General features: G+C 44.3%; 2 protein-coding genes across 2 annotated transcripts; both read left to right on the top strand.

The window, feature by feature from the left end:
• The first annotated feature begins 2,526 nt into the window (after positions 1 to 2,526).
• LOC131204838 (membrane-spanning 4-domains subfamily A member 4A-like) lies at positions 2,527 to 9,721 on the top strand. The gene is made up of 5 exons (XM_058196461.1): positions 2,527 to 2,630; positions 3,497 to 3,664; positions 5,188 to 5,340; positions 7,700 to 7,819; positions 8,585 to 9,721. Exons 2-5 carry the CDS (start codon positions 3,557 to 3,559, stop codon positions 8,663 to 8,665), a joined length of 462 nt encoding a protein of 153 aa, XP_058052444.1. The 5' UTR covers positions 2,527 to 2,630; positions 3,497 to 3,556; the 3' UTR covers positions 8,666 to 9,721.
• A 4,959-nt stretch (positions 9,722 to 14,680) lies between these two features.
• LOC131204834 (membrane-spanning 4-domains subfamily A member 4A-like) lies at positions 14,681 to 24,322 on the top strand. Its single transcript, XM_058196453.1, has 7 exons — positions 14,681 to 14,834; positions 16,236 to 16,402; positions 17,156 to 17,272; positions 18,272 to 18,328; positions 20,215 to 20,370; positions 21,441 to 21,560; positions 22,435 to 24,322. Exons 2-7 carry the CDS (start codon positions 16,295 to 16,297, stop codon positions 22,513 to 22,515), a joined length of 639 nt encoding a protein of 212 aa, XP_058052436.1. The 5' UTR covers positions 14,681 to 14,834; positions 16,236 to 16,294; the 3' UTR covers positions 22,516 to 24,322.
• The last annotated feature ends 322 nt before the right edge of the window (positions 24,323 to 24,644 follow it).

The raw sequence follows: 24,644 nt of genomic DNA, 5'->3' as shown, positions 1-24,644 counted from the left end.
CTTCTGCAGGCAAGTTGTTCCACTGATTAATTGTGCTCACTGTCAGGAAATTTAGTCCTTAGTTCTAAGTTGCTTCTCTCCTTGATTAGTTTTCACATATTGCTTCTTGTTCTACCCTCAAGTGCTTTGGAGAATAGCTTGACTCCCTCTTCTTTGGGGCAACCCCTGAGATATTGGAACACTGCTATCATGTCTCCCCTAGTCCTTCTTTTCATTAAACTAGACATACCCAGTTCCTGCAACTGTTCTTTATATGTTTTAGCCTCCAGTCCCCTAATCATCTTTGTTGCTCTTCTCTGCACTCTGCACTCTTTCTAGAAACGAAGACTATCTAGTCTTAGATAGAAAGAAAAACCCAAAGGTATCCCAAGCAATTATGTCTGATCTGAATTTTTGTTCATTTGTTTGTTTGAAAAACGAGACTTTTCTACTTCGACTCCTTTGAATGTCTGGGCTCAGAGTGGTCCTTGTACAAATTTATCAGAAAGTGAGCATTTCCTCCTCCTGAGTACAGCTAAGCCAATGAAGGGATGAGCTGACCAAATATGTAGGTATACACAAGCCGAATCCAGAGGGGAGAAGGGGCACTTTGAAATCAGGCATTGGTTCCAAAATCACAACGTGGATGTTTGCTGCTTTCCAGTGTAGGAAACCTTCACTTAAAGCTTCACTTAAAGGCTTCTCTCATTTGAACTCACCCAGTCATTTTTCCCTTCTGCTTTTCTAAAGGGGAAGTGGGAATAACATAACTGATTTGTGCCTAAATTTTGTTCTTTAAGCAGGAAATCCTGTATTCTTTGTCTTGCATTTTTTATAAAGTTCAACAGAATCTGAAGACAGCCAAATCACAGTACACACACACAAACACACCAGTTTTGTGAGAATTTCTTGTTCTCTAAAACGATTGGCAAACATTGAGATCAAGAGCCAGGAAAGAGGCCTGGCAAGATGGAGGTTCTTATTGAAATCTCTGAAGCTGGAAAGAACTTTATAAAGTTCCCTCCATCTGGACAACAACATCTGAACCATGTCTTTTACAAAATGAAAGGCGGAAAGGCAGGGATGGATAGGGGGAATAACATCAAGCAGAGTTGTGCAATGATTTCAATCTAATTCCCCAAAATATGTTTTGGAATATGTAAGTGAAAACTATGACTCTTATCTCTAGTTTTTAAAGCAGCCGTGTCTTTTCCCAGAATTGCACAATAATCCTGAGAAAAAAACACAGCTGCTTTAAAGGCCCCACATTAACATTCCTAGGTATCCCAAAAGTATTTTTTCTGAATCTTTTCCATAATATTGTACTGCATGAGCCTAAAGCAAGGCTCGCTTAGAACTTGAAAGAAATGGGTCACATTTCTTTGTCCCTTACTTGGCGCTTCTGAAGACCACCCGGGAACAGCCCAATAGGGCAGTTGATCAAAGGTGGAATTGTCCTGAATGCCTCTTCAAATGAGAGAAACCTCAAGTGTCTTTAAGTGAAGGTTTCCTACACTGGAAAGCAGCAAATATCCATGTTGTGATTTTGGAACTAATGCCTGATTTCAAAGAGCTCCTTCTCCCCTCTAGATTCGGCTTCTGTATATCTACATATTTGGTCAGCTCATCCCTTCATTTGTTTAGCTATACTCAGAAGGAGGAAATGCTCTCATTCTGATAAATTTGTACAAGGACCACTCTGAGCCCAGACATTCAAAGGAGATGAAGCAGAAAAGTCTCATTTTAAAAAAATAATAATAATCAGATAATAATTGGGATACCTTCGGTTTTTCTCTTTCTATCTAGAAAGAGTGCAGAGAAGAGCAACAAAGATGATTATGGCACTGGAGGCTAAAACATATAAAGAACCGTTGCAGGAACTGGGTATGTCTAGTTTAATGAAAAGAAGGAGTAAGGGAGACATGATAGCAGTCTTCCAATATCTCAGGGGCTGCCACAAAGAAGAGGGAGTCAAGCTCTTCTCCAAAGCACCTGAAGGCAGGACAAGAAACAATGGGTGGAAACTAATCAAGGAGCAACCTAGAACTAAGGACTAAATTTCCTGACAATTAGAACAATCCATCAGTGGAACAACTTGCCTCCAGAAGTTGTGAATGCTCCAACACTGGAAGTTTTGAAGAGGAGGTTGGATACCCATTTGTCTGACGTGGTGTAGGGTTTCCTGCCTAAGCAGGGGGTTGGACTAGAAGATCTCCAAGGTCCCTTCCAACTCTGTTATTCTATTAAATTTCTATCTTTTCAAGATTTGATGTGACATGTTTTACACGCTACAAAAGTCCCCAACGGACTCCCTTGTTCTTTACAGCAAAACGAAAATTTGGAAGGCTTAAAAGATGCTGAGATGCTGGCTGGGTCTTGTAGCTGCAAAGATTAGGCTCGCGCAAGCCCTGTGCTACTCCCCCAAAGTCTTTCGGCTGAGGAAGCGAAAGTGGGTTTTCGAAGAAGAGAAGAGGAAGAATAGAGACCTCTTTGAAGTTCGGCGTCACAGAAGAATCCGCTCTGCTTCCTCGCCACCAAGGAGTCGTTCGCCCAACTCTAAGGAAGAAGAAGGAGGAGGAGGAGGAGGAGGAGGAGGAGGAGGAGGAGAAGACAGGAGCCGGGACGCTACTCTTCCCACGAAACTCCGGCTGGTGAGTTTTTACCTTGTCCTTGCCCAGCGGGCGTCGGGCAACGCTGGGAGAACAAGAGTTTGGAGCGGGCCAAGCCGAATAGGTCAACTTCAGCCGATTCGCTCCCCTTCTCCCTTCTCCTACTCTGCGAGGGGTTGGACTAGATGACCTCCAAGGTCCCTTCCAACTCCGTTACTTTTACTGCTTCGGGGTGACTGTTGACGCTTAACTGACCCGATCCTACCTAAGCCCAGCAGCTGAATCCAGGCTAGGTAGTAGTTTTCCTAAATTTTTCAGATGAACGCTTTTTGCTTCCAGCGCCCCTCCTCCCCCCCCCGCTTAGAACCTGCGCGTTTCCAACTCCATTCGGGTTTTTTTTTGGGGGGGGGTTAAATGGGTCCTGCGCCCCGAAAGCAGATGAATGAAGGAAGTAACGGGGTTTGAATGCCTTGCGCGAAGCGAAGAAAAGCTCTTCAGAGCGCCGATATGTCCGGCGGGGGGAGAGGTTGGGGGGCGTGGGGGAGGGGGAGGGGTCCGGATTGGGGAGGTTCAACCTCTGAGGTGTTGACGTCAAAGGTGGAGAAAGTCTTGGGGGAGTTGCTAAAAAGGGGAGCAAGCTACGTTTAGGAGGGTGTGTGAGAGAGAGAGAGCAAGAGAGAGACATGTTATCTAATAGGTGCTTGACAAAATAAATAAATAAAAATAAAATAAAAATAAATAAATAAATAAATAAATAAATAAATAAATAAATAAATAAATAAAATAAAATAACAAAAGTGGATTCCTTATCAGCTTCCTGGCGCAGAACCTAACTACTGAGGAATGGGAAATCAAAAGTGGGGGATGGTGTCTTTTCTACAGTCTCTCTCTTTTCTCTTCCTTTCTAGGCTCCCCAGCATCCTTGGATTTGCTGGCCTAGAAGAGCCGCCCTTCTTGCAAAGCCCAGCATGGATTCTCCTCTAAACCTGGATCCAGGGTCCCCGTCTTCCACCACTCGGACGGATCTTCCAGTCCCCCTGAAGAAGTTTTTTCAGGGTGAACCTCTGGCTCTGGGGGTAAGTATGGAGAGAAATAGAATGATGGTCCTTGCCTTTTGGAAATCCCTGGGGTCCCCTGTTCTGTTGCCATAGGACCATGAGGATTCTTGGTTGTGTATATATGAAAAGTCTTCATCCCTTTGTCTTATTGGCCAAGAGCGGTGTGGTGGCCTAGAGGTGGATCTCTCGCCTCACAATCAGGAGGCTGTGAGTTCGATCCTAGGTAGAGGTGGATATTTCTCTCTCTGTCCACAATGAGAATATATCTGCTGAACAAAACTCCGCACTGGCAACAGGAAGGACATCCGGCCATTAAAACATGCTGCTAGCTCCATTCAGTTGCCCAGACTCCACCCTGCAAGGGATTATGGGGTGATTAAATGATGATGATGATTGGATGAGGCTGTAAGGACTTGCCTCTCCTCTCTCCTCAAAAAAGCAGAACTCTTCAAACAGGCATCATCTTGAAAGGAACTTTTATTGTGAGAAAGCGACAGCAAGGAAAACAAGGCAGGATCTGAAGCCACGCTCAAAAGAGAAAGTGATAGCAAGGAAAGCAAGGCAGGATCTGAAGTTCCTGCTCAAAAACCGTTAGATTAAATGTTGCAGAAATGTCCATCCCCTATGTCCATCCACAGGTGCAAAATTGTTGTGAAAAGTCAGAACTGAGGTGGTAATAAGAGGTTGTTCTCAGGCTCCTCCTGAGCTGAGACAAAACAAATGGCCCCAAGTCAATCCCTCCCCCTCCCTTTCCCAAGCAGGTACATCAAAGTGACAGGAAGACCAGATACCTGAAAAAGGTTGTCAAAGAGCCTCCAAGACCCCCTCCCCCTCCAGAATGACAGCGTCCTGATAGGGATCTTAGGAATCTGACAGAGGCAGTTGCTTCCATGGAAGGAAACACCTTGAACCTCTTCCTCCATGGTAATTGGTCTGGCACGCAAATGAGGGTCTTCAAATTGCACTACTCAAGATGGGCAAGAAGGAATTCAGCCATTCCTGAGGACATAGAGCAAGGGTGTCAAACTGGATTTTCTTGAGGGCCGCATCAGGGTTGTGTTTGACCTCGAGGATTGGGTGGGCGTGACTGGGGTTGGCGTGGCCAGCTCGACATCTCTCATGTCAGGAGCACCCTTCCCAGGCTCCGTTTTCGGCTGTGAGGGCCTGCAGTGCTGTGCCAGCAATATGGAGCTCAGGAAGGCTGGGGCACGGTCTGTTTTCTCTGGCACAGCACTGCAGGAGGCCGTCGCAGCCGAAAACAGAGCCTGGGAGGCCCATACATGGCTCTCCAGAGCTCTGTTTTCATTAGCAAAGGCAGTGTGAGCCGGTACTTCACTGTTTCCAGAGAGGCCCCATGGGCCAGGTTCAAGCACCCCGTGGGCCGAATTTGACTTATGGGCCTTGAGTTTGACACCCCTGGTGTAAAGAGTAACAGTTCTCACCTTTTCTGTCTAAAGCAAATTCAGAACTCAAAGCCAGCTGAATATCTTGGTGGGTGTGTCTGTTTTTATATGTTGATGAATTTATTTTATCCCCCCTAGGTGCAAGGCGCGCTGGCAATGAATGCGATAAGCGCCATAACGGCTGGTATTGGCATCATATTCCTGGGTCTCACAATCACAATTTTTACCTTTCATTTCAAGTATATTTGCTCTAAACATGGAATAGAATCTAGGGAAAGCTGTCCTGAAATTGTAAGTCTGTGACCTTCCAGAATTCATTTAAAAAGTTGGCTTCCATAGGTGACCTCTAGCTGGACATGCAGATCTTTGGAGGACGTGGTGGGGTCAAAAATATCTCTCAAACAGAGTTTTAACCATGGAATCCAGGGGCAGAAATGTTGTCTTGGGGTTTCAAGGGTTTGGCCTGCTCTGATTTTCTTTTCCCCAATCTTTTCAAGACCGCTTCAAGGCATGGCCAAGAATGGAAATGGCAGCTGTATCAGCACTCCCAAAGTTTTGCCAGAGTTTTAGAATAGAATAGAATAGAATTTTTATTGGCCAAGTGTGATTGGACACACAAGGAATTTGTCTTGGTGCAGATGTTCTCAGTGTACATAAAAGAAAAGATACGTTCATCAAGGTACAACATTTATAACATAATTGATGGTCAATATATCAATATAAATCATAAGGATTGCCAGCAACAAGTTATAGTCATACAGTCATAAATGGAAAGAGATTTTAGGTGGGATGTCGGAAAATCTGGCCAGAGCTTTGATTGCACTGTTGTGTCTGGCATTTCATTTTTTTGACCAAATGTTCACTTGCAGGAAAGCTACTATTAATTCTATTGAAATGGCTGTAATAATAGAATCTTGCAATGTTGATTGGGCTTTTCCTCTTCCCCCTTCTTATACTGCATTCAGTTAGGAAGGTGTTGGCCTGAGATACTTTTAAACATTATCTCACTGCTCTCAACTTAAAAACAACAACAACACTTCATGCTCCTTTTTGGCCAGGCAAGACAGAGCCTGCATATCTAATCCAGGCCATTTTCCTTCCTCTAGAATTGGAGATAAATATGCCTCTCTCTGTGGGATGTGGTGGCTCAGTGGCTAAAACACTGAGCTTGTCGATCGAAAGGTTGGCAATTCAGCGGTTCAAATCCCTAGTACTGCATAAAGGGGTGAGCTTCCATTACTTCTCCTAGTTTCTGCCAACCTAGCAGTTCGAAAGCAGGTAAAAAATGCTAGTAGAAAAATAGGGGCCACTTTTGGTGGGAAGGTAACAGCGTTCCATGCACCTTTGGCATTTAGTCATGCCCGCCACATGACCACGGAGACGTCTTCGGACAGCGCTGGCTCTTCGGCTTTCAAAAGGAAATGAGTTGGGAACGACTAGCACATATGTATGAGGGGCACCTTTACCTTTACCTTTATGCCTATCTCTTTATGCCTATTGGGGTGCAATATCATCAGTACGCTGATGATACTCAGCTGTACATTTCCACCCCTGACCACCCCAACGAGGCTGTTGATGTGATGTCCTGGTGTCTGGAGGCCATGCGGGTTTGGATGGGGAGAAACGGGCTCTGACTCAATCCCTCCAAGACTGAGTGGCTGTGGATGCCAGCGTCCCGGTACAGTCAGCTGGTTCCATCGCTGACTGTTGGAGCTGAGTCATTGGCTCCTATGGAGAGGGTCCGCAGGTTGGGCGTTCTCCTGGATGCTCAGCTGTCGTTAGAAGAACACATGATGGCCGTCGCCAGGGGAGCTTTTTATCAGTTGCGCCTGATACGCCAGTTGCGCCCCTTCATAGACCGGGATTCCTTAGGCACGGTCACTCATGCCCTCGTCCCTTCCCGCCTGGACTACTGTAACATTCTCTACATGGGGCTCTCCTTGAAGGGCACCCGGAGGCTCCAACTGGTCCAGAATGCAGCTGCGCGGGTGATAGAGGGAGCTACTCGTGGCTTCCATATAACACCCCTCTTGCGTAGGCTGCACTGGTTGCCGGTGGTCTTCCGGGTGCAATTCAAGGTGTTGGTAACCACCTTTAAAGCGCTCCATGGCACAGGACCGGGCTATTTACGGGACCGCCTGCTGCCACCGATAGCCTCCCATCGACCTGTGCGCTCCCACAGGGAGGGTCTCCTCAGGGTGCCGTCAGCCAAACAATGCCGGCTGGCGACCCCCAGGGGGAGAGCCTTCTCTGTGGGGGCACCTACCCTCTGGAATGAGCTTCCTCTGGGGTTACGATTACTCCCCGACCTCCGGACCTTCCGACGCGAGCTCAAGACTTTTTTATTTCATCGCGGAGGGTTGGCCTAATGGACTATTGTTTTAAGTGGGGTTTTATCATTGTTCTTTGAATAATTTTAATAGGTGCTGGCCAATTTGAATTAGGTTTTTTATATTGTCTTTTAATTGTATTTATAAATATTGTTTTATGCTGGCTGTAAACCGCCCTGAGTCCTTCGGGAGAAGGGCGGTATAGAAATTTAATTAATAATAATAATAATAATAATAATAATAATAATAATAATAATAATAATAATAATAATAATAATACTGATAAAAATGGATATGTTACTTTTCTGCTTCTTTAATAGTATAAAATGGAAGGAATTTTGGCTGTTCTTACTGTGTTCAATCTCCTGGAGCTCTGCATCGCCACCTCTTTTGCATCGTTTGGCTGTAAGATGCTCTGCCGAAATGCCTTCACTGAAACGGTAAGATTCCAAAGGAAGCAGGTTAATTAATCAAAGGAAAGAGATTCAGAAACATGGCTGGCCAGTCAACTTAGGTTCTAGTAGTTCATACATTGCACTAAGGGTGCTGTAAAAGAAACAATGATTTGGCTTCACACATTATGCTAGGTTGCAAATCCTGAGTTATAAACAGTGGTGGTTGATTCTCATATTGCGATAAACACAAAGGAAACAAACCACCTTACACATCTCAGAGGGCCCAACCTTCATCCTTAATTGGCAGAGGAGGAGGTAATCTTCTCACCACGCAATTAAGACTTCCTCAGAGTTGCCTCGAATCGTAAAACGGGCAGCAAATGCGTTCAATAATAATAATTTAAAAATGACAACAAGTAGTGGCTAATCTACATACGGTCCAGGCAACACTTCGGGTAGAATCCCAAAAATGTGTGAGAGTGTAAAAAAACATTTCTTTCTGGGACTTGGGAGGCAGCGCCAGCCATGCAAAAGCAGAAAAGGATGCAGCTGCTTTAAAGAGAGGCAGTGATGTCTTTAATGCTCCAGGATTTGACAGAGAATCCAGATGTCCATCGCTAATATGGTTTCCAGGCCTGACACCAGATTCCTGTTGGGAAAGGAATCAAAAGTGCTTCAGATCCTTATTTGAAACAAGGAGAGATAGAAACATCAACAGGCAGTTTGCAAGCTGAGAATTTCTGTCCTGAGCTACAGAATGAGAAATGCATGCAAACAAGTGGCTTAAAATCTCATTATATGTTTCTTTAGGTTGTGGTCATTTATCAGAATGCGCCTCCTGCCAGTGCTGAAAATCCATCCATCGGCTGCAAAGAGCCAGAATCCCCCTGAGTGGCTTTCCCGTCATGGCAGCTATTCCGGAGTGCATTGGCTCCTGCAAAATGGAAGCCTTCAGCTTTTTTAAGGAATTACATTGGACTTTTTACTCAGGGGAAGATAAAAATATTGAATGGGCTAAGCAAAGCACCACGTAAAAGGTCTTGAGAATGTTGCTGTTCTTTGTTGCTGGTTAAAATATTTCCGTATATGATGGTTGGCACCTGTACCAAGTTATGTTTTGCTGTTGGAAAATGCCCTGTTGGTGGGTTTATAAAACATGTTATGGATAAACCAGAGTTCCCCGATTATAATGGTTGCATCACAGACCAGGCAAAGTCCAAAACTCACCTCGACAGAGCTTAGCAACCATCAAATGCTTGCAACCCATTCCAGAAATTGATGTGTGGGATGTAATTGTGTTCATGGGAATTGTTCAAATAAAAGGCTCAGCAGCCATATATAGTCCCATGAAAATGAAAGAGCCAAATTTATAGCCAGAACTTAACATTTTTAGCCAATTTGTTCTAGTGGTTGAAATACCAGGCTAGAAACCAGGAGACTGTGAGTTCCATGTTCTAGTCCCACCTTATATAGAAAAGCCAGCTGGGTGACTTTAGGCCAGTCCCTCCCTCGGCCCAACTCACTTTGTTTTGGTGGGGGGGAAAAAGGAAGAGGAAGGAACGTTAGCTACGTTTGCTACCTTAAATTTTTTAGAAAAATAATAAAGACAGGCTATAAATGTATAGATCAGAAGACAAGGCTTGTGGAACAACTTGCCTCCAGAAGCTGCGAATGCTCCAACACTGGAGGTTTTTAAGAAGATGTTGGATAACCATTTGTCTGAAGTGAGTGGTGTAGGGTTTCCTGCCTAAGCATGGGGTTGGACTAGAAGACCTCGAAGGTCTCTTCCCACTCTGGTATTCTATTCTATTCTATTCTATTCTATTCTATTCTATTCTATTCTATTCTATTCTATTCTATTCTCCTCTCCTCTCCTCTCCTCTCCTCTTCTCTTCTCTTCCTTTCTCTTCTCTTCTCTTCTCTTCTCTTCTCTTCTCTTCTCTTCTCTCTTCTCTTCTCTTCTCTTCTCTTCTCTTCTCTTCTTCTCTTCTCTTCCTTCCTCTTCTCTTCTCTCTTCTCTTCTCTCTCTTCTCTTCTCTCTTCTCTCTCTTCTCTCCTCTCCTCTCCTCTCTCTCCTCTTCTCTTCCTTTCTCTTCTCTTCTCTTCTCTTCTCTTCTCTTCTCTTCTCTTCTCTTCTCTTCTCTTCCTTCCTCTTCTCTTCTCTTCTCTTCTCTTCTCTTCTCTTCTCTTCTCTTCTCTTCTCTTTTCTTCTCTTCTCTCTCTCTTCTCTTCTCTTCTCTTCTCTCTTCTCTTCTCTTCTCCTCTCCTCTCCTCTCCTCTTCTCTTCTTCTCTCTCTTCTCTTCTCTTCTCTTCCTTCCTCTTCTCTTCTCTTCTCTTCTCTTCTCTTCTCTTCTCTTCTCTTCTCTTCTCTTCTCTTCTCTTCTCTTCTCCTCTCCTCTCCTCTCCTCTCCTCTTCTCTTCTCTTCTCTCCTCTCCCCTCCTCTTCTATAGAATATGGCTATAGCTTGTTATTTAAGAGCCTATCCACCTCCCCCCCCATCCCCTTTTTGGAAGCTGCAGGTCTTTGGTGGGTTTCTTTATGCAAAGTTGATCTGTGTCTCTTTCTCTGACTGACTATTCTGGAAAAATGAGACAGTTGCTTCCATGGGAACAAACATCGAGAACCTGTCTCTTTTCCTCCACAGTGGATGGCCTGGCATGCAAATGACAGACTGTGTACAAATTGCACTACTTGAGGGGAGGAAGAAGGAACCGAACCCTTCTTATAAGGGTGTCAAACTCAATGCCCGGGGGCTTAGATCTGACCCACTGGGCTGCCCTGGAAACAGCAAAGGACCATTCCACGGTGCCTCCGCCAACAAAAACAGAGCTTGGAAGGGCCATGGGCGGCCCTCCTGAGCTCTGTTTTCACTGGCAGAGGGTTGCAGGAAGCCGTCGCAGCCGAAAACGGAGCTCAGGAGCCCCCTTCCACTGGCAGAGCGCTCAGGCCGCCACAGGCGCTCCCCTCCGACACGAGTGATGTCACGCTGGCCACACCCCTTGGCCACGCCCCCCAGGTCAAACACAACCCTGATGAGGCCCTCAATGAGATTGGGTTTGACACCCGTGGTTTAGAGGAGATAAATGTCACATTTTCAAGCTAATGGAAGCACAAAATCTGGGTGGCCACATAATTACTCTCTATGTTTGTGTTTATTAATTTATTTTCTCCCTTCTAGGCAGTGGTTGGCTTCAAAATTTTTTGCTATCAGTTCTGTGGGTGTGGCTTGGTGGGCATGGCAGGGGAAGGATACTGTAAAATCTCCATTCCCTCCCCAATCCAGGAGAAGATTACTGCAAAATCCCCATTTCCTCCCAATCAGCTGGGACTCCGGAGGCAGAGAATAGATGGGGGCGGGGCCAGCCAGAGGTGGTATTTGCCGGTTCTCTGAACTACTCAAAATTTCCACTACCGGTTCTCCAGAACTGGTCAGAACCTGCTGAAACCCACCTCTGCTTCTAGGTGAAACGCATGCTGGCAACGAATGTGATAAGTGCCATTACAGCTGGTGTTGGCATCATAAGTTTGTTTTTGACCGTCGGCCGCCTGTTTCCAATTTACGTCCGGTTCCTTTGCGTTCATGATTATGGATCTAAGGAAAAGTGTTACAAAAGCATGAAATCCTCATTTGTAAGTTTGTGACCTTCCAGAATTCCTTTTAAGGAGTTGATTGATTGATTGATTAACAAAGCAGAGAAGAGAATTCATGATGACTTCTAGCTGGAGGCATCATTCTTTGGAGAACATGGTGGGGTCAAAAATATGTCCCAGCCATGGAGGCTGCCTATCTCATTGTCATCTCCCTTACTTTATGATTTGTACAATTGGAGATAAATGTGTCTATCTGTACGTATCGAAAGGGACATGTTACTTTTCTGCTTCATTTATCACTTGCTTTAAGGCTACGTTGGACACATGGAGGATTAATTCGGCTCCAGAAATAAATTAAATGATCCTGGGGTTTTCTTGATTAGAGACAGATGTGCTTACCAAATACTCCTGTTCACTCTTACAACCTCTCCTCTGACCATCCAGGGAGCGGTTGGAGATGAGAAACCTTACTGCTTTCAAAAACACTCTACTGAAATGTAGAGATTATACATGCAGGTTGTTTAGTTGGCTGACCATTAGTTGGCAGACTAGCAGCTGAACCACAAGGTGAACTTTAGTCTCCTGCCTATGAGCCGGCAATCCTGCCGGGTTACTTACGGGACCGCCTACTGCTACCGAATACCTCTCACCGACCCGTGCGCTCTCACAGAGAGGGACTCCTCAGGGTGCCGTCAGCGAGACAGTGTCGTCTGGCGACGCCCAGGGGAAGGGCCTTCTCTGTGGGGGCTCCCGCCCTCTGGAACGAACTCCCTCCAGGACTTCGTCAACTTCCGGACCTCCGAACCTTCCGTCGCGAGCTTAAAACACACTTATTCATCTGCACAGGACTGGATTAGATTTTAAATTTGTTGGTTTTTAATGGGTTTTCATCATTTATATTGTTTTTAATAATCTGGCTTATTAGAATAAGTTTTTTAATTGTTGTTTTAGTCTGTATTTATATGTTTTTACTTGCCTGTGAACCGCCCTGAGTCCCTAGGGAGATAGGGCGGTATATAAATATGAAAAATAAATAAATAAATAAATAAATAAATAAATAAATGACTCATTCCCAGGGAATCTCTGCTCTTGGGAGGAACCTGACACATACTGTTACCAGCAGATATAACGCAGAAATCATTTTCATCATAGCAGGTATCTCTCTCAGCTTAGCACTCACTGAATAGGCAGCACCTCAGCCAATCGTATATTGTTTCATTGTACATGCATCTTCACTGACCTATCATGATGTTACATGTATGTATCCCCTTGCATGAATTATAATAAAAGGGAGCTTTGGTTTTGACTCTGGGCTCTCATCCAGAGAAGAACGCGCGTTCGACTCTTATATCATGAGAGACCACCACACTGAAACACCATTCTGGGCCCCAGAAAAAAATCCCATAGTATTTAAAAATATATATATATATATGGGAGAAGTAGTCAATTTGCTGAGCCAACTTCTTAGCTGGTTTACCTCTATTGTATATGCTGGACTCCTGAAATTTTTTTTATTGTTTCTAGAGTCAGTTTTTTTTTTAAAAAAAAAAGTTAAAATGGTTTAATTATTCCAGCCTGAACAAGACACTGCAATTTGTATCGCTGCTGTTCTTAGAAATCTCATTTTCTAATTCTTCAACTCACCCAGTCATTTTCCCCTTCTGCTTTTCTAAAGGGGAAATGGGAACAACATACCATAAGTGATTTCTGCCTAAGTTTTGCTCTTTTAGCAGGAAATCCTGTATTCTTTGCAAAGAAAGCCAAATCACAGTACACACACACACACACACACACACACACAAAATCAGTTTTGTGAGAATTTCTTGTTCTCTAAAACGATTGGCAAGCTTTGAGATCAAGAGCCAGGAAAGAAGCCTGGCAAGATGGAGGTTCTTATTGAAATCTCTGAAGCTGGAAAGAACTTTATAAAGTTCCCTCCATCTGGACAACAACATCTGAACCATGTCTTTTACAAAATGGAAGGCGGAAAGGCAGGGATGGATAGGGGGAATAATAGCAGGGTTGTGCAATGATTTCAATCTAATTCCCCAAAATATGTTTTGGAATATGTAAGCAGCCGTGTCTTTCCCCAGAATTGCACAATAATCCTGAGAAAAAAACACGGCTGCTTTAAAGGCCCCACATTAACATTCCTAGGTATCCCAAAAGTACTTTTTCTGAATCTTTTCCATAATATTATACTGCATGAGCCTAAGGCAAGGTCACATTTCTTTGTCCCTTACTTGACGCTTCTGAAGACCACCCAGGAACAGCCCAATAGGGCAGTTGATCAAAGGTGGAATTGTCCTGAATGCCTCTTCAAATGAGAGAAGCCTCAAGTGTCATCTTTAAGTGAAGGTTTCCTACACTGGAAAGCAGCAAATATCCACGTTGTGATTTTGGAACCAATGCCTGATTTCAAAGTGCTCCTTCTCCCCTCTGGATTCGGCTTGTATACTGTATACCTACATATTTGGTCAGCTCATCCCTTCATTGGCTTAGCTGTACTCAGAAGGAGGAAATGCTCATTTTCGTACAAGGACCACTTAGCCCAGACATTCAAAGGAGATGAAGCAGAAAAGTCTCTTTAAAAAAAAATCAGATCAGAATTGGGATACCTTCTGTTTTTCTCTCTGTCTATTTAAGACTCTAGAAAGAGTGCAGAGAAGAGCAACAAAGATGATTAGGGGACTGGAGACTAAAACATATGAAGAATGGTTGCTGGAACTGGGTATGTCTAGTTTAATGAAAAGAAGGACTAGGGGAGACATGATAGCAGGGTTCCAATATCTCAGGGGCTGCCACAAAGAAGAGGGAGTCAAGCTATTCTCAAAAGTACCTGAGGGCAGGAGAAGAAGCAAAGGGTGGAAACTAATCAAGGAGAGATGCAACTTTGAACTAAGGAGTAAATTTCCTGACAGAACAATTAATCAGTGGAACAACTTGTCTCCAGAAGTTGTGAATGTTCCAACACTGGAAGTTTTGAAGAAGAGGTTGGATAACCATTTGTCTGAAGTGGTGTAGGGTTTCCTGCCTAAGCCGGGGGTTGGACTAGAAGATCTCCAAGGTCCCTTCCAACTCTGTTATTCTATTAAATTTCTATCTTTTCAAGATTTGATTTGACATGTTTTACACGCTACAAAAGTCCCCAACACGCTCCCTTGTTCTTTACAGCAAAACGAAAATTTGGAAGGCTTAAAAGATGCTGAGATGCTGGGATGGGTCTTGTAGCTACAAAGTTTAGGCTCGCGCAAGCCCTGTGCTACTCCCCCAAAGGCTTTCGGCTGAGGAAGCGAAAATGGGTTTTCGAAGAAGAGAAGAGGAAGAACAGAGACCTCATTGAACTTCGGAGTCACAGAAGAATCCGCTCTGCTTCCTCGCCACCAAGGAGTCCCTCGCCCGACTCTAAGGAAGAAGAAGAAGAAGACAGGAGCCGGGACGCTACTCTTCCCACGAAACTCCGGCTGGTGAGTTGTTACCTTGTCCTTGCCCAGCGGGCGTCGGGCAACGCTGGGAGAACAAGAGTTTGGAGCGGGCCAAGCCGAATAGGTCAACCTCAGCCGGTTCGCTCCCCTTCTCCCTTCTCCTACTCTGCGAGGGGTTGGACTAGATGACCTCCAAGGTCCCTTCTAACTCCGTTACTTTTACTGTTTCGGGGTGACTGTTGACGTTTAGCCGATCCTATCTAAACCCAGCGGCTGAATCCAGGGAAGGTAGTAGCTTTCCTAAATTTATCAGCTGAACGTTCGTTGCATCCTCCGCCCCTCCTCCCCACGCTTAGAACCTGCTCGTTTCCAACTCCATTCGGTTTTTTTTGGGGGGGGGCGTTTTAAATGGATCCTGCGCCCCGAAAGCAGATGAATGAACGGGGTTTGAATGCCTTGCGCGAATCGAAGAAAAGCTCTTCAGAGCGCCGATCTGTCCGGCGGGGGTAGGGGTTGGGGGGCGTGGGGGAGGGGGAGGGGTCCGGATTGGGGAGGTACAACCTCTGAGGTGTTGACGTCAAAGGTGGAGAAAGTCTTGGGGGAGTGGCTAAAAAGGGGAGCAAGCTACGTTTAGGAGGGAGGGAGGGAGGAGAGAGAGAGAGAGAGAGAGAAAGAAAGAAAAAGAAAGAAAGAAAGAAAGAAAGAAAGAAAGAAAGAAAGAAAGAAAGAAAGAAAGAAAGAAAGAAAAGAAAAGAAAGAAAAGCAGGGTACCAGCAGGGCTGCAGCATATTTGACCCAATGAATTGTTGGACGCTCTGCTTACCATCAGCAGGAATTTGGCATGGGCAATAAGATCTGTTGTCTTATAGCCTATTTCTTCTCCATTAGCGTTGGTCGCGCAGTCAGCTGGATTGTTTAAAGCATTGGATTTTTAGGCTTCCCAATCCTTCCCAAAGATCTGACAAGCAAACACTGTTGTTTGAAGGGATCATCAAGGCTATAGAGCAGGGATCTCTCCAACCTTGGCCACTTTGAGCCTGGAAGACTTCAACTCCCAGAATTCCCCAGTCAGCAAAAGCTTTTCTTAATGTGTCTGGTTCTCTGAAATTGCTCCAGGGGTGAAATCCAGAAGGTTCTGACAGATTCTGGAGAACCGGAAAATATTACCTCTGGCTGGTCCCAGAGTGGGATGGGAATGGAGATTTTGCAATATCCTTCCCCTGCCATGCTCACCAAGCCACGCCCACCAAGCCACATCACACCCACCCAGCCACGCCCACAGAACCGGTAGTAAAAAATTTAAATTCCACCACTTGTAAAAAGTGCTATAAAATGCATTCCTTGTCAACTCCCTGGCGCAGAACCTAACTACTGAGGAATGCGAAATCAAAAGTCGGGGATGGTGTCTTTTCTACAGTCTCTCTCTTTTCCCTTCCTTTCTAGGCTCCCCAGCATCATTGGATTTGCTGCCTAGAGGAGCCGCCCTTCTTGCAAAGCCCAGCATGGATTCTCCTCTAAACCTGGATCCAGGGTCCCTGTCTTCCACCACTCGGACTGACCTTCCAGTCCCCCTGAAGAAGTTTTTTCAGGGTGAACCCCTGGCTCTGGGGGTGAGTATGAAGAGAAATAGAATGGTGGTCCTTGCCTTTTGGAAATCCCTGGGGTCCCCTATTCTGTTGCCATAGGACCATGAGGATTCTTGGTTGAGTACATATGAAAAGTCTTCATCCCTTTGTTTTATTGGCCAAGAGTGGTTTAGTGGCCTAGAGGTGGAGTTCTTGCCTCACAATCAGGAGGCTGTGAGTTCAATCCTAGGTAGAGGTGGATATTTCTCTCTCTGTCCACAATGAGAATATATCTGCTGAACAAAACTCCGCACTGGCAACAGGAAGGACATCTGGCCAGTAAACACTCTGCTAGCTCCATGCAGTTGCCCAGACTCCACTCCGCAAGGGATTATGGGGTGATTAAATGATGTTGATTTCTTTTTTTGGTCAGCTTATGTAAGATCTAAGAACTATATAACCCCCTCCCCCTTAAGGGAAGTTGGTCTTGTGGGCTGTAGCATGAGGCCTAGAAAATTAAAAACAAAAAAATCCTTTTCTTAGCTTTTATCATTATTTTTCAAAACCTTTATTATATATATGTGGGTTGAACATAAACATTTCTATGCCTGTTGAGTGTCAACAAGGATGAAATTGATTGTGTAGTGCCTCCTACTGGCCAGTTGCTAAGATGACATGAAGAAAGAAATAGGGTCTCCAGAGGGGAGTTGTAATTCAGTGACATTCAGAGTTTTGTTGGTTCCCCAGTCCTGACCATCACTGATCCTGTGATTTCTTTCTTTTTTTCTCTCTTTCCAGATCACACAGATATTCATAGGAATCATTGGAATTATTTTTGGGATCATCCTCGATGTCGTCGATGATTTTTTAATGGAATATATTATTATAAAGATGCCTTATTGGAGTGGAATCTTGGTAATTTTACATAATTTTACATAAGGGTGTATTTTTAAAAAAGTCAACAGCACAACCAAGGATCCCGGTGGATATCATAGCATCCTCAAGGCAAACTGGCCTTAGCTGAAGGGCGCTATAGTTTAGCAGCTTGGCTAGTTTCATTTTGTGGCTTATGTCCGTTCTCCAAATTTCAGAAAATTTCAGAAAACCGCTGAACTAAGAGATTACAAACATTAACGGAAGTCACTTCCTTGGCTCTCTTTCCTCATTCCCAGCTCATTCAGCCATTGTTCCGAATTACAATATGGGGGGACGGGGGACAGAGCAGTTTTCAAGCCTCGTAATCACTCCAAGGTCCCCATGATCATGATTTGGTTGTTTGGCACTTGGTGCACATTTTACAATGGCTGTAGCATCCTGAGGTCATGAGATCATCATTTGCACAATCGGCTTCTGACCTGTTAAGTCAATGGGGAAGCCGGCAGGAGGTTGAAAGTCACCTTCATGGGAATTTCTGCTTCCAATCAGCTAATTGATTTGCTTCATTACGGCACCTGGACCTCTCTCGGTATGAATCACATCACATAACGCTTAATAACTGCACTGAGGTGCCCATCTCAATTTGGGTGGGTAAGTGAGGACTGCCCATATAATCATTCTGAGTATTAGTTGCCATTAATGCCTGCACTTCCTAGTGGTTTCCTTCAACTTGAATCCTGAATCTGAGAGTTGTTTGCAGCATCTGGAGAGCTGTGTCTTTGCCATAACAAACAGGGGAAAACACTGAATGCTAGTGCAGGGCTACACAAAAGGCCTGTGAATGTAGCAGCTCCTTTCTTTCATGGCTTAAAACAGCTGCATCTTCAGCTAGAATATGGAACCTTGACTGAGGTTCAACACAACAGATAATCAGCAGTGACAGTAGGCAACAATTTAAGGTGGGAGAGAGATTCTGGGTCTATATTGTTCTCTGGGGATAGAGCCATAGTGGTTCACTTGTTTTTCCTTCTCTTCCAGTACATCATCTCTGGATCCTTAGCCGTGGCAGCTGCTCGGAATCCCAAGATCCCTCTGGTAACTAACCCATTTGACATAAGTGAATGACATGGCGTCATCAGAAGCCCTCCATTTCTGGAATCCTGGCCATGATCTCCACCCACTTCAGGAAAGGTTGAAAAAGCCTCTCATCTGAAGCTCTGGACTGTTGCAACCCACTGGGTGGCCAAAGAGGAGCTTGGTCGATTTCTGAAGTTCCTGGATCATTAACCTCAAATGGAGCATCACAATGATTCTGGCTTGTTGTTTAAGAGCCTCTCCACTCTAAATTCTTGTCTTGAGTTCCCTTTTGGAAATCTGCAGATGTTTTGTAGATCATTTTATGCCAGCTTTTTGCAAAGAGGTTGTTTGTCTCAGTCTCTGATTGAATATTCTGATTGGATGAGGCTGTAAGGACTTGCCTCTCCTCTCTCCTCAAAAAAGCAGAACTCTTCAAACAGGCATCATTTCAAAAGGAACTTTTATTGTGAGAAAGTGATAGCAAGGAAAGCAAGGCAGGATCTGAAGTTCCCACTCAAAAGAGACAGTGATAGTAAGGAAAACAATGCAGGATCTGACGTTTTCGTTCAAAAACTGTTAGATTAAATGTTGCAGAAAACCCCTCCCCCATGTCCATCCACAGGTGTGAAATTGTTGTGAAAATTCAGAACTGAGTAAGTGATAAGAAGTTGTTCTCGGGCTCCTTCTGAGCTGAGACAAAGCAAATTGTCCCAAGTCAATCCCTCCCCCTCCCTTTCCCAAGCAGGTGCATCAAAGTGATAGGAAGACCAGATAAGTGAAAAAGGTTGTCAAAGAGCATCCAAGACCCCCTCCCCCTCCAGAATGGCAGTGTCCCTATAGGGATCTTAGGGACCTGACAGAGGCTGTTGCTTCCTTGGAAGGAAACACTTTGAATCTCTTCCTCCATGGTAATCGGTCTCGTGTCAACGTTCCAGAAAACCCCCTCCTGCAGAAAAGATTCAGAGGCAAACATCTTTCACAGTTCTTTTACCAGCATAGGTAAACTGGCACAGCTGGATAAACTCCGAATCTGGAGATCTGAGTTTTTCCTCCGGGTACAAAACTCCAGACCACACCCCCTTTGACTCCTCTGCCGATCACGTGCTCCAATCACCAACTGTCCCATCTCAAGGCATCACTCCGACCACTCCTTCTCCAGATGCAGTCTTGGCCTGACCTTGACTGGCAGGAAAAATGTTATTATGTCTAATGGCCCCTTGTACCAACCCACCCCCACTTCTCCTACTTTCTCACACAGGAGAAAGTGGCAGCGTGGAAGCCTTCGGCCTAGTATGGCTTCCAAAGCTGACATCTGGCATTCAAATGAGCGTCTCCAAATTGCACTACTCAAGAAGGGCAAGAAGGAATTCAGCCATTCCTGAGGATGAAGAGCAGGGGTGTCAAACTGGATTTTATTGAGGGCCGCATCAGGGTTGTGTTTGACCTTGGGGGCTGGGTGGGCGTGACTGGGGTGGGCGTGGCCAGCTCGACATCACTCGTGTCAGGGGCACCCTTCCCTCAGTTTCCGGCTGCGATGGCCTCCTGCAGGGCTGTGCCAGCAAAAATGGAGCTCAGGAACGCCGTGGCACGGCCCTCCAAAGCTCTGTTTTCACTGGCACAGCATTGCAGGAGCTGTCGCAGCCAAAAAAAGAGCCAAGTTTCGTTTTCACTAGCAGAGGCAGTGTGGGCCGATCCTTCACTGTTTCCAGGGTGGCCCCATGGGCCAAATCTAAGCACACGGTGGGCCAGATCTGGCTTGTGGGCCTTGAGTTTGACACCCCTGGTGTAAAGAGTAAAAGTCTCACTTTTTCTGTCTAAAGCAAATTCAGAACTCAAAGTCAGCTGAATCTCTTGATGGGTGTGTCTGTTTTTATATGCTGATGAATTTATTTTATCCCTCCTAGGTGCAAGGCGCGCTGGCAATGAATGTGATAAGTGCCGTAACGGCTGGTGTTGGCATCATATTCCTGGGTCTCTCAATCAACCATTATAGATACCATTCCATCTACCTTTGCCATATATATGGAAACTATTCTGAGGAAAACTGTCACGAAATTGCTGTAAGTCTGTGACCTTCCAGAATTCATCTAAAAAATTGGCTTCCATAGGGCAGAGAAGGCCAATGGTGACCTCTAGCTGGAAATGCAGATCTTTGGAGGACATGGTGGGGTCAAAAATATCTCTCCAACAGAGTTTTAACCATGGAATCGAGGGGCAGAAATGTCATCTTGGGGTTTCCAGAGTTTGGCTCTGATTTTCTTTTCCCCCAATCTTTTCAAGACCGCTTCAAGAGTAGCGTCTTCAAGGCATGGCCAAGAATGGAAATGGCAGCTGTATCAGCACACCCAAAGTTTTGCCAGAGTTTTAGGTGGGGCACAGGAAAATCTGTCCAGAGCTTTGATTCCACTGTTGTGTCTGGCATTTCATTTTTTTTGACCAAATGTTAACTTGCAGGAAAGCTACTATTGATTTTATTGAAACGGCTGTAATAATAGAATCTTGCAACATTGATTGGGCTGTCCCTGCTCCCCCTTCTTATACTGCATTCAGTTAGGAAGGTGTTGGCCTGAGATACTTTTAAACATTATCTCACTGTTCTCGACTTAAAAAAACCCAACACCACTTCATGCTCCTTTTTGGCCAGGCAAGACAGAGCCTGCATATCTAATCCAGGCCATTTTCCTTCCTCTAGAATTGGAGATAAATATGCCTCTCTCTGTGGGATGCGGTGGCTCAGTGGCTAAGACGCTGAGCTTGTCGATCGAAAGGTTGGCAGTTCAGTGGTTCAAACTCTAGTGCCGCGTAATGGAGGGAGCTCCTGAGATTTGTCTCAGCTTCTGCCAACCTAGCAATTTGAAAGCACGAAGAAATTGCAAGTAGAAAAATAGGGACCACCTTTGGTGGGAAGGTAACAGCATTCCATGCACCTTTGGTGTTTAGTCATGCCGGCCACATGACCAGGGAGACATTTTCGGACAGCGCTGGCTCTTCGGCTTTGAAGCGGAGATGAGCACCGCCCCCTAGAGTCAGGAACGACTAGCACATATGTGTGAGGTGCACCTTTACCTTTACCTTTATGCCTATCTCTACTTATAAAAATGGACACGTTACTTTTCTGCTTCTTTGATAGGGTATAACTGAAGGAATTTTGGCTATTCTTATTGTGTTCACCCTCCTGGAGCTCTGCATCGCCACCTCTCTTGCGTCTTTTGGCTGTAAGATGCTCTGCCGAAATGCCTTCACTGAAACGGTAAGATTCCAAAGGAAGCAGGTTAGTTAATCAAAGGAAAGAGATTCAGAAACATGGCTGGCCAGTCAACTTAGGTTCTAGTAGTTCATACATTGCACTAAGGGTGCTGTAAAAGAAACAAAACAATGATTTGGCTTCACACATTATGCTAGGTTGCAAATCTTGAGTTATAAACAGTGATGGTGGATTCTCATATTGCGATAAACCCAAAGGAAAGAAACCACCTTACACATCTCAGAGGGCCCAACCTTCATCCTTAATTGGCAGAGAAGGAGGTAATCTTCTCACCACCCAATTAAGACTTCCTCAGAGTTGCCTCGAACTACAAGATGGGCAGAAAATGCGTTCGATAATAATAATTTAAAAATGACAATAAGTAGCACCTCATCTACACATGGTCCAGGCAACACTTCGGGTAGAATCCCCAAAAGGTGTGAGAGTGTATAAAGCAGGGGTCTCCAACCTTGGCAACTTTAAGCCTGGAGGACTTCAACACCCAGAATTCCCCAGTCAGCTTTGCTTGCTGGGGAATTCTAGAGTTGAAGTCCTCCAGGCTTAAAGTTGCCAAGGTTGGAAACCCCTGGTATAAAGCATTTCTTTCTGGGACTTGGGAGGCAGCACCAGCCATGCAAAAGCAGAAAAGGATGCAACTGCTTTAAAGAGAGGCAGTGATGTCTTTAATGCTCCAGGATTTGACAGAGAATCCAGATTCCTGTTGGGAAAGGAATCAAAAGTGCTTCAGAGCCTTATTTGAAACAAGGAGAGACAGAAGCATTCAACAGGTGGTTGGCAAGCTGAGAATTTCTGTCCTAAGCTACAGAATGAGAAATGCATGCAAACAAGTGGCTTAAAATCTCATTATATGTTTCTTTAGGTTGTGGTCATTTATCAGGATGCGCCTCCTGCCAGTGCTGAAAATCCATCGATCGGCTGCAAAGAGCCAGAATCCCCCTGAGTGGCTTTCCCGTCATGGCAGCTATTCCGGAGTGCATTGGCTCCTGCAAAATGGAAGTCTTCAGCTTTTTAAAGAAATTACATTGGACTTTTTACTCAGGGGAACATAAAAATATTGAATGGGCTAAGCAAAGCACCACGTAAAAGGTCTTGAGAATGTTGCTGTTCTTTGTTGCTGGTTAAAACATTTACGTATATGATGGTTGGCACCTGTACCAAGTTATGTTTTGCTGTTGGAAAATGCCCTGTTGGTGGGTTTATAAAACATGTTATGGATAAACCAGAGTTTCCCCATTATAATGGTTGCATCACAGAACAGGCAAAGTCCAATACCCACCTCGACAGAGCTTAGCAACCATCAAATGCTTGCAACCCATTCCAGAAATTGATATGTGGGATTTAATTGTGTCCCTGGGAACTGTTCAGATAAAAGGCTCAGCAGCCATATATAGCCCCATGAAAATGAAAGAGACAAATTTATAGCTATAATTTAAAGTTTTAGCCAATTTGTTCTAGTGGTTGAAAAACCACTAGAATACCGCTAGAAACCAGGAGACTGTGAGTTCTAATCCAACCTTAAATAGAAAAGCCAGCTGGGTGACTTTAGGCCAGTCCCTCCCTCGGCCCAACTCACTTTGTTGTAATGGGGGGGGAAAGGAAAAGGAAGGAATATTAGCTACGTTCGCTGCCTTTAATTATTTATAAAAATAATAAAGACAAGCTATAAATGTATACATCAGAAGACAAACTTGTTTCCTGCCACTCCATTTTCCATCAGGTTGCCTTCTGCCAATCCAGCTCATCTCACTCTTTATTTGAGGCACGACTGCACTCCAAACTAATAAACTTGCTGAACTCGGTTATGGCTTGCTGTTTCCCCCCCCCCTCTAAATTCCACAGAAATAAAGAGCGTTGGGGAGTGGGGTGGTAGTGTGTGTCTTATTCTTTGGGATATTCTGTTCTATTCTGTTCTGTTCTGTTCTGTTCTATTCTATTCTATTTTATTCTATTCTGATCTCGACTATGTGTCTGAATGGTCATCTATTTGGCAACTTCAAATGTCGATTAATAAATGCTCTGTCTTACACATTGGTAAACATAATTAGAATGTCAACTATAAGCTAGGTGGCAGTGATCTAGCAGATGACCTTTCTTTGTTAAGGTCCTAGGGGTACCTATCTTTGACAATTATGCTCCAAAGCTCACTGTAAAAGCATGGCTAAAAAAGCATTAAGAGTTGTAAACTTAATTTTGCGAAGCTGTTTTTCTGGAAACATTGTATTGCTAATTAGAGCTTATAAAGCTTATGCTAGACCAATTTTAGAGTATAGTATTTCATGAGAAAATCCTTGCACTCTTCTGTACAAAATAGAATTCCTTATGCTACTAGGCTTGAAATTCTCTGTTTGGATAACTTAGAACTGCCTCACTTGCGGTCAGACCTAGGTATTGCATACATAGTGATATTGATTGTTTCCTGATTGCCTATTTGTACCCTATGACTATCATTAAAAGTTGTACCTAAGAATTCTTAATGAACATATTTTTTCTTTTATGTACACTGAGAGCGTATGCACCAAAGACAAATTCCTTGTGGGTCCGGTCACACTTGGCCAATAAAAAATTCTATTCTATTCTAAAATTATATGTAGTGATGTTTTGCCTGTAAATGATTTTTTTCTGCTTTAATCGCAATAATAGGTCCGCAAACAACTGCTTTAAACTCAATGTAAATCGTTCTAAACTTGACTGTAAAACAAATATGATCTCTGTAATAAAATTGTCAAAGTTTGGAATGCCCTACCTGATTTAGTTGTCTCAGCTACAAATTTTCAGAGTTTCAGCCACAAATGGACTTTACTTCATACTTACGGTAGAGGAGGGCGTACATAAGTGCACTGACGTGCCTATCGTCCCTTGTCATTGTATTTGTATTTTCTTATTCTTGCTCTCGTTTTTGTTTGACAAATTCCAATAAATAAATAAAAAATATAATAACGTAACATAACATAACATAACATAACATAACATAACATAACATAACATAACATAACATAACATAACATAACATAACATAACATAACAGAATAGAACAGAACAGAACAGAACAGAACATAGCAGGGGGTTGGA

The sequence above is a fragment of the Ahaetulla prasina genome, chromosome 10, assembly GCF_028640845.1.
Source record: "Ahaetulla prasina isolate Xishuangbanna chromosome 10, ASM2864084v1, whole genome shotgun sequence".
Taxonomy (NCBI): Eukaryota; Metazoa; Chordata; class Lepidosauria; order Squamata; family Colubridae; genus Ahaetulla; species Ahaetulla prasina.
The sequence above is the reverse complement of the archived record's forward strand: the minus strand, read 5'-3'. Positions and strand labels throughout refer to the sequence as shown.

Excerpts from the sequence above, each read along its gene's own strand:
- LOC131204838 (XM_058196461.1), top strand. The coding sequence starts at position 3,557 with ATGGATTCTCCTCTAAACCTGGATCCAGGGTCCCCGTCTTCCACCACT. Across the intron at positions 3,665-5,187 it reads GTGAACCTCTGGCTCTGGGG|GTGCAAGGCGCGCTGGCAAT; the intron begins GTAAGTATGGAG and ends TATCCCCCCTAG. Across the intron at positions 7,820-8,584 it reads GAAATGCCTTCACTGAAACG|GTTGTGGTCATTTATCAGAA; the intron begins GTAAGATTCCAA and ends ATGTTTCTTTAG.
- LOC131204834 (XM_058196453.1), top strand. The coding sequence starts at position 16,295 with ATGGATTCTCCTCTAAACCTGGATCCAGGGTCCCTGTCTTCCACCACT. Across the intron at positions 17,273-18,271 it reads CTTATTGGAGTGGAATCTTG|TACATCATCTCTGGATCCTT; the intron begins GTAATTTTACAT and ends CTTCTCTTCCAG. Across the intron at positions 18,329-20,214 it reads GGAATCCCAAGATCCCTCTG|GTGCAAGGCGCGCTGGCAAT; the intron begins GTAACTAACCCA and ends TATCCCTCCTAG.